We start from the raw sequence: 9053 nt of genomic DNA on the forward strand, positions 1-9053 counted from the left end.
TAGAGCCTAGGCCGACCACTCCAATGAACTCAGTATGATAGAAGCCCCCGCGTTCAATAAACCTTAAGGGCCTGGGTTAGGGCCCAGGCCCACTCATAGCCCAAGTTAGAGCCCAAGTCAAAGCCCAGTCCATGAGATGGTCAGACATCATTAATGCTCTATAAATATACGTGGACCCCAGCAATTAAAGGTACGCATTTATTAATCACTGATTTGACTCCCTGAGAACTTTGACTTACTTGAGCTTCGGAGACTCTTCTGCAGGTAACCCCTCCTAGGTTCAAGCTGACATGTATCGACCGGGAAGAGGCCAACTGAAAAGATAGCGGACTACATGGTAAGGTGACGCTTGTGCCTAACTTATCTTATTTGTTGAACAATATATATATATATATATATATATATATATATATATATATATATATATATATATATATATATATATATATATATATTCCAATGTTATTGAAAATTAATATTTTATATTTCTAAAAATAAAAAATTAAACTAGTCTATAATTAAAAAAGAAAAAGAATAATTTTTATTTTCATTTTAATTAGAAAAAAATATTTAAACTTTATTCGAATTCCAATTCAGTATTAATATTGTTTTCACACCGATTATTTTATTTATCTGAGAAGAAAAGCTGTATATAAAAGTTAATTTTTCACAAATAATGATGTAGTTGCATAAAATTTGTTAAGGTAAAGCATGCTTATGGCTGCGGTGGAAAGGATGAGGCTAAACTTTGTGAATTTTGGTATTTATAAACATAGACATGGGATGAGACAGAGTCTCAGGCTGTTGTGGACACACACAAACACATGGGTCTTCCTTCAACTCCACACCCCAAATCCAACACCTAACACCCCCTTCTCATCTTCGTTTTCACCTTCTGCAATTCCTATTTCGAAAAGATCTATTTTTCATTTTTTGGGGACACCCTTCTGCTTAATCTTTTATTCTTGTGGGGTGATTCTTGTTATCATTTGATCTATAGGTGGAATTGCAGAAGGTTATTGATATGATTTATCTCTTGCACTCTTCTGTTATCAGCCTTCATTGGTGCGTTTTTTGATTTTTTTTTTCTATCTTGATCATCTTGATCTTTTTGGACTTGGGTTTGATTTTTCTCAGTTTTTTTTATTTTTGTTCTTCTGGGGTTTATGGGTATCAAAAAACTGTATTTTGGGGGTTTCGGTTCTGTAAGGTTCTGCTCTAGAACAGCTTAAAGAGAATAAAATAAAATAATTTTTTTAAAATAAAATAACAAGTTGCTTGTGGGAGATGACAACACAAAAGCTTTGTGGGTTTGCCGTGAATGTGTGCATCGCAAGTCTGCATTTTTATTTTCTTTTGGTAAAAGATTTTCCTTTTTCTTTTCATGTTGATATTTCATGAAGAAACCTTCTGTATATGGGCATTGATTACTCTTAGTTCAGCTTGATAATAGGCTCAGGTGGATGATTTATTAAACTTTTATTATTTGTTTATCTGATGTATTTTCAACTTTATTTTCTCTCAGTTTCCTTACCACCCTATTGTGATAGATGAAATTCAGTCAAGTCATCTCCCAAGGATTAACAAATGAAGTTAATTTTTCTTTTTCCTTTTAATGTGACTCTTTCGTTAAGTGAAAATAAAGATGAATATGAAATGGCGTGGGGAGCTTGGGAAGATCTTGAACTATGTATTTGTGTTTTTAGTTGCTGTTTCTTGTGGCTTTGCTTGCAGAGGGATCTCATGTATTTGATCAAATTTTGTATCAGGCATAGAAACTGAATTGTTATGTACCATGAATTGTTTGGGATTCATCTGCTGCCAGTATGGAGGTCGAGAGATATGTTCATGTTGCAGTTCTTGGATGTATATCCTGATGTCCTGGACTTTCTCCATATGCCCTGCTAAGGAAATGATGATTGTAATGCATCAAATGTGGATGCCGCTGATGGACACATGACATAGTTGGAACTTGGAATTTCTTATAGGTTTTGAATTAATTGATTTGGATTATCCGATTCCAGTTGTAGTTGTAGGATCTAGGAGGTTAGCATGTGTTATTGAATAGTGTAATTGGTTAGGAGGGAGGCTAGGACTGTAGTTCTTAGTTGATGGTTGAATGTCATGCCATGATCGTCTGTTAGTAGGGGAAACAGTGAAATGATCATTTGAGACCTTCCCGAGGGATCACATTGGTAATTTCAAAGTAATTTTTCATCTCTTCAAGAAGATCTTAAGATCCAGGTTACTGAATTGAATATCTGTGATGGGCTTGCCCCAGATACCCCCAAATGAATCAGCTGAAAATGTTGCACTTATGGGGGCAGCTTTAAATAGCTCACCTCAGTTTTCTGATGTGAGTCCATCTGCTATAAGCAGCATGAGCAGTGTAACTGTTAACACAGGTGGGTTGGCTGCATGTACTCTAGGATCTTCTTTTGACGATTTCCCGAAGAATGCCTCATTAGAAACTTCAAATGTTTCTGATAATACGTTTTATAGAGGAGCCATGGAAGTTGCTTCAAATGTCTACAGTTTGAAGATTGGTTCAACAGATAGAAATACTCCTTTTGCTTCAAAAACTGGACGCAATGTTCACATTCCTGCTTCAAGGGTTGTTGGTTTTGAATCAGGCAGAACTAATACTTCAATTGATGGTTTGGCTGATGTTCCAGCTACAAATCTTCATTCTTCTGTTTTTACTAATTTCCCAGCCAATGACACTGAATCTGCTAGTTCATTGGTCAGGAAGCGACTTTTATCTCCGTTGAGCAGTATGCTCTCCCCAAGTCACTTTAAAGGTGATCACCTTGACATTGGCCGCAGAAATAATGCGGCTGACTCCCTTGTAAGGAATGAAAATGTCAGTAATTCTATGGCACAAGATAATAAGAAGGCAAATATTGGAAGTAAAAGCACTACAATGTCTTCTTGGTCCTTCAGAAGTTGCTTTGAGCAAAAAACTGAGCCGCACAGTACAGAATCTCTTTTCCAATCTGATGATCCTTTGAAGGACAATACAGGACTACTGTCTCATTGTAGTTCACCCACAGCAGGAATTGATCACTTTAGTGAATCGAGTCAGATTAGGCCTCAAAGTGGCATAATATCTGTGTCTCCTAAAAGCGTGAGCTCTCCTCTTTCCATGTCACCTCTTGGTCCTAAATTTTCTGAAAGAATAAAAGCTATTGGTGGATGTAGGAAAGTTGTCGAAGAGATAAAGAATTGCAATATAACTGCAAGGAGGAGTATAGAAAAATCACTTGACAATTCTAACTCATGCCTTATGTTAAATCATAAGGATGATGATTCTGGAGTTGCATGTAAATCTTTTGATGATGTTGAATTCTTATGCAAAGATTTCTGTCCATCTTCTCTGGATGATATTGGTGACATGAATTGGTCACTATCTCGAGATTCAGGTCCCACCTCTCACTCCATGAGATTTACTAGAAGTTTGAGTGGGCTTTCTGTCAGGAGGTCTTTAGTTGGTTCATTTGAGGAGTCTCTTTTATCTGGACGATTCTTATCTGGAAACTGTAGTAAGGTCTGGCTCTATGCTAATTACAATACTGTAATTGCTCTTGTTCATGATTCTAAACTTCAGTGCAGTGTAAAGTTTTCGACAACTGACCTGTGGTTGTTTGTTTGTGTTTACTACATGTAGAAAATTGATGGTTTTCTTGCTGTGCTAAGCATTACTGGTGGAAGCTTTTCTCCTAAATCACAGAAGCTTCCATTTTCTGTTACTAGCGTGGATGGAGATTGCTATTTGCTATATTATGCATCAATAGATCTTGCAGGCAATTCCTCTTCAAGCAAGTTTGGAGGCCAATTTCTGAAACCAGGGGTCAGAAATGATGATTCACAACTTGTAAAAAGCCGATTGCGTATACCAGTGAAGGGACGGATTCAACTGGTATTGATATGCTAGTTTTGCTGTTATAAGTTTTAACCCCTCTATCTGAGTGCCTTCTTCTCATGAGCCTTCAATTTATATCCTTCTGATGATTCACAACTTTTTAGAGCCTTCAATTTATATATGCAGGAATGTTGTGGTACCCTTAACATTAAGGGAGGTAAAATATGTATTGTTAATAAATAAAAAGCTGTGTATGGAACTGTCAATAGCTCAGAGCTGTTCACATAGCTCACAAGGCTGCACAGACTTGGGTCTGCAAATTCTTAATCCGTTTAGTTGTGAGCCTATGTGGGTTAATGGTTTTGTTTGTGGATCAACTTTTTTGTCTTCATCTCTGCATAAATGTTATTTTCTTTTAAGAAATGACCATTTTGTTTTGTACAATCCATGTTCTAAGTTAATTATTATTATTGTTTTAGAAAAAGAAATATCATTGAGAATAAAAGAAAATGTTGTTTTGCCCACTGGTTTCTTATACTGCATGGGCCAGTTAAATTTAGTTCCACTCAAATGTGGGCTTGTGCAGGTTAGTCCGTTTAACTGGACTGGTCTCACAGTATGTTTGCAATGTTATATAAATTTGGTGCAAGAATTTATTTTTATTTGTGGTGTCTAGAAAATGGATGTTTTATGTGTTATATATATATATATATATATATATTATGTATTTCTTCATTTATGCCTGTGGGTGAGAATGTTTTAGGTGGAAGGAAAGGGAAACGATTGATGTATTTGGAATGGACTTTAGTACACTCTCATCAGTACTTTGCCTGCTTTACTCCTTCCCAAATTCCTACAAAAAACAAATATATAAGCTGTGCTTCAATTATTCTCGTTCTTCTCTTCTCATTTTTCAATATTGCTTACATATTCAATTTTTGAGTTTTTACTTTCAAGATATTTGTGCAGAATGGCATCTTTTTTTGCACAACAAAGGCCTTACATTTGATTGCTCTGTTCAGGTGCTAAGCAATCCAGAAAAGACTCCACTTCACACTTTCTTTTGCAACTATGATTTGAGTGACATGCCAATTGGTACCAAAGTAAGATTTATCAGTCTGGCTGAATCTATGATTCATCAATTGATCTGGACATTTTGCTGGGGATATGGATACCTGTTTGTAGTTCATAGAATGCTTCTTGTTTAAGTTGATACTTTTGGCAAGTATTTATTGAACTAAATCAATATAGAACCTCTTAGATTTCTTTTAAAGAGTATATGCCCATTTTTCCCTCCAAACATTACATTACACTGATCCTCCATTTGTTGGTAGCATCCAATTGGTTCCCCAATGATGATAAATCCATTAGTTTTATCCTTTTTGGAACCAATTTGATTTCTTAAAGTTTCTATTATGCTTTGTTTGGTGGAAAGGGAAAGTAAAAGAATGGAGAAGAGAAAGGAAGAAAAATAGGTGAGAAGTAGAGTGGAAATGAAAGTTTTTGACTGAAGATTTTATTATTCATTTATCATTATTAGTGTCATTTATTATATTAAAAGAATATTTGAATAAAAGTAGAAATAAACTAACTCTACCATCAATTAAATGATCCCATAGTTGATTATGCGGTTGTTTTAATGTGAACTATAGTTAAAAGAGCACATCATAATCAATTATTAATTGATTTTTGTTATGGTTCTTCTTACTTTCCACGCTCTTCACAATCTTGCACGGATTCTGATTATGTGGGTCCGTCTGTCTCTCGATTTTCTCACTTTTCTCTCACCTCTAACCATCCAAACCACCCTGCTTCTGTCTTTCTCTTCATTTCCTCTGGCCCTCTCTGCAATCTCATACAAACCCTCAAGTAATTTTGAAAAATGTTACTTTTCATCCTCATCCTTTAGTTTCCATTCAATGCCCTTCGTCACCTTCAATTTGGAGGTATGAGATGAACCCTTTTTATTCATTCCATCATGCAAATAATGGCTGGGTAAATTTAGAACAAAGATACTATACTATAACTGTTGTTGGTGTAGTTTCACCTTAGTTATTATGTAATTCATTTAATATGATGGTAAGGTTATTCTTAAAGTGAAACTCCAAATTTGATTGGAGAATAAAACTAACTATAACTATTATATAAAATGTAAGTTTTGTCCGTAAATTATTCCTCTCTGATTCCATTTTATTCCACTTACTATAAGATATTCAAATACAGCTCAAGGGACTTTTGTTTGAGAAAATGTTTTTACCATTCCTGCTTTTACAGAATGTTGATATTGTTTTCACTTAACCCAGACGTCTTTGTCATTGTAAAATGGAATTCTTGATAATTTTTTCATATTTCATGTACTCACATTTAATCAGTTCATGTATGTCCTCCAATAAAACATACATTTGATCTATAATTCCAAATGTATGGGTGCACTTTGGTTTATATTTTAAACCTGTGTTATTTAATTATCAGTTTCTGATTTCTTGTTATATATGGTGTAGACATTCTTGCGGCAGAAAGTGACCCTTGAATCTTCCGGGTCCATTTCCCCTCAGTTGAAACAGAGATCACCTGGTTTCGGAAGTTGGATTGATAAGGGGATTGCACCAATGCAAAAGAATGATGACATTGCATGTGAAGGAGAAGTGATGCATGGAGATGCAGTTAATGTTGTAAATAAAACGAAATCTACTAATCAGGGAAATGGAAAGGGCTGTAGCTTGTTGAGTTTAATGAACAAAGAGGAGTCTTCAAACACAAAAATGGTTGGAGTTCCTTCTGCAGCAAAACCTGACTTTGAATATATTGGTGATAAATGTGAGAGGAATGAAAGAAAGGATTGTTGGGATAAAACATGTGATGGATCAAGGAAATCACCAAATTCCTGTTCAAAGGTGAAGGACAATTGTAGTAGTGGTGGTCCACTTCGCTATGCTCTCCACCTTCGCTTTATTTGCCCTTTTCCTAAGAAGACCAATAGATCTGCTCAAAAAAGCAAACATGCTTCTCTTAAAGAAAAATCTGGATTAAACTTGGAAGGGGAGCGAAGATTCTACTTATGTAATGATTTGAGGGTTGTGTTCCCTCAACGTCATTCAGATGCTGATGAGGGCAAGGTATGTGCATGTCTTGTGGTTCTCTTACTTGATTGTGTGGAAAAGCAATATGGCTTCAGATTACTTGTGTGGAAATTTTTTTGCTTACTTTTTTCTCTGGTTCATTTTTATCGTTACTATTCTTATGTTTTGTTCTTTGTACTTCTTGGGTGTTGTTTGTTGCTCAAAATTGACACTTGGAAATTACTTCAAGAAAGAGTTTGGGAAAACTTTTATAAGTGGTTTATCAATAAGTTAAAAAGAGCTAAAAGGGGGGTCACAAACTCACTTTTGTAAGCTTAACCTATCAAAATAGGCTTTTGGGGATTAAGCGCTTGTGACATAAGCTCTTATTGTAGAGATGTTAAATCAAGTTATTTGTCCAAAACGTGCCCCCAGAACAGAAACCAGTGTAGTGTAACATTAAAGATGCAAGTTAATTCTTGTGTTTTTCAATGCTAACCAATCTGGCTCATTGATGTGAGTGGTCATGTTTTCTAGGAGGCATATAAATTTGAATCTTTGTCCCATGATTTTGATTGAAACCATGCTTGGATGATAAATTCATTAAAAATGTCTAATCATTTCCCTTTTATCTATAAGGTTGAACAGAGTTATGTTACATGTTGTTTTGATTCCTGTAGTTGCAGGCAGAATATGATTGATGTCTTGGTTTGTGTGTTATGCAATTTGGAATCTATGTGTTTGCATTTCTTGTATGTGACAAGTTCTGTTGTGGTTTGTTTGGCAGTTGAACGTGGAATACCATTTCCCTGAAGATCCAAGGTACTTTGACATCAACTGAAATACTAGTTTACCTCAAAAAGAAAAAAAAAAAAACGAAAAGAAAAAAGCATGCTGCTTTTGCTGACCCTCTTGTACATAATCACAAGTTTGTCTCCACTCGAGTCATGTCCTCTGGAAAAATAGCACTAACCCTTTTCCTCATGTAAATAGTAAAACAATTTCAATAATTTAATGGGTTAACTATTTTCAATTTCTGACCTAATTATACAATTACCATGAAAAGTGGATGTTGATGTGAATGGTGGAACTTGATTATCCTTTGAATTATATTCTAGACCCATAGCAGCTTTCTAAGAAGTGCGTGTGGTAAATGGTTACAATCAAACTTGAGTCTTGAAAAACTTAAGAGATTGGCGAATTTTTCTTGTTATACGTACGTTTTCTCTGGTTATTATTGATTTCTTGGTCGTTGATTCTAAATGATTTGGTTTCTTTAAAATGTGCACTTCAGGAGATAAAATAGTTATACTTGTTGATTGAAAATTTAATAATATAATGGATTTTAATAGTTTAATACACTTGAGTTATGTGCTTTTGCTACAATTCTAGCATATAAACGTACGTATTATTTACTTTGTTGTTCAAGCACACTTTTAAAGCTTAAGCCGTGATCTCTTCTGAAGAAATTGATGCTTGGTTATTTCCAACCAAACTAGTTTACTCTTGAAAGCAGACTACACAAAGAAATGAAAGAGGTTTTTTTTTTTTTTTCTTTATGTTTTGTTAAAAATTTACTCTTATTTATACATTAAATTTGCTGTTAAAGGTAAAACCAGTCACATAGGTCACTTGTTTCTAGCTAAATTTTAAAAAGTCAAAATGATAGGAAATCAAGTCCGTAAATGCATATTCAAAATTGTTAGTTCTTTAATTTTACAATTAATAATTATAACTATGCATTATGTTGTCTAAAGTTTACCTTTAATTTCACAGGAGAAATCCGATTATAACATCATCATTTTAGAGGGTTTATTTTTTTAAAAAGAAAAATGTATCAGAAAGAATGTATTAAAAAGTATATTGTTAATCTTTCTTAGTTAATAATTAATAAATGTTTAACTTGCTAAAAATTTGGATACTATACTACTTACCAATAGAAAATTAATTTCATATAATACTTTTCTCTAGAATGAATCTTTATTTTCTCATATCTTTTATCAAAGTTTAGATTAATAAGAATAGAATGAAAAATTAAGAGAGTTTTTGAGTGATTTAATTAACAAAGTAAAATTTAAAAGAACTAAAAGGTAATATATTTATAAAGTGATAAAATTATTTTTATTATTATA

General features: G+C 34.0%; 1 protein-coding gene across 2 annotated transcripts; it reads left to right on the forward strand.

Moving 5' to 3' along the window:
- The first annotated feature begins 759 nt into the window (after nt 1-759).
- LOC114176261 (uncharacterized) lies at nt 760-8031 on the forward strand. Of its 2 annotated transcripts, none has more exons than XM_028061242.2 (6): nt 760-1065; nt 1770-3547; nt 3668-3919; nt 4885-4965; nt 6364-6978; nt 7709-8031. In XM_028061242.2, exons 2-6 carry the CDS (start codon nt 2267-2269, stop codon nt 7760-7762), a joined length of 2283 nt encoding a protein of 760 aa, XP_027917043.1. In that variant the 5' UTR covers nt 760-1065; nt 1770-2266; the 3' UTR covers nt 7763-8031. The 2 variants fall into 2 exon arrangements, with proteins under 2 accessions (XP_027917043.1, XP_027917050.1); XM_028061249.2 differs by having other exon boundaries at nt 761-1015.
- Nucleotides 8032-9053: the final 1022 nt, after the last annotated feature.

Source organism: Vigna unguiculata, chromosome 1 (genome assembly GCF_037176805.1).
Source record: "Vigna unguiculata cultivar grain cowpea cultivar isolate G323 ecotype 2 chromosome 1, ASM3717680v1, whole genome shotgun sequence".
Lineage (NCBI taxonomy): Eukaryota > Viridiplantae > Streptophyta > Magnoliopsida > Fabales > Fabaceae > Vigna > Vigna unguiculata.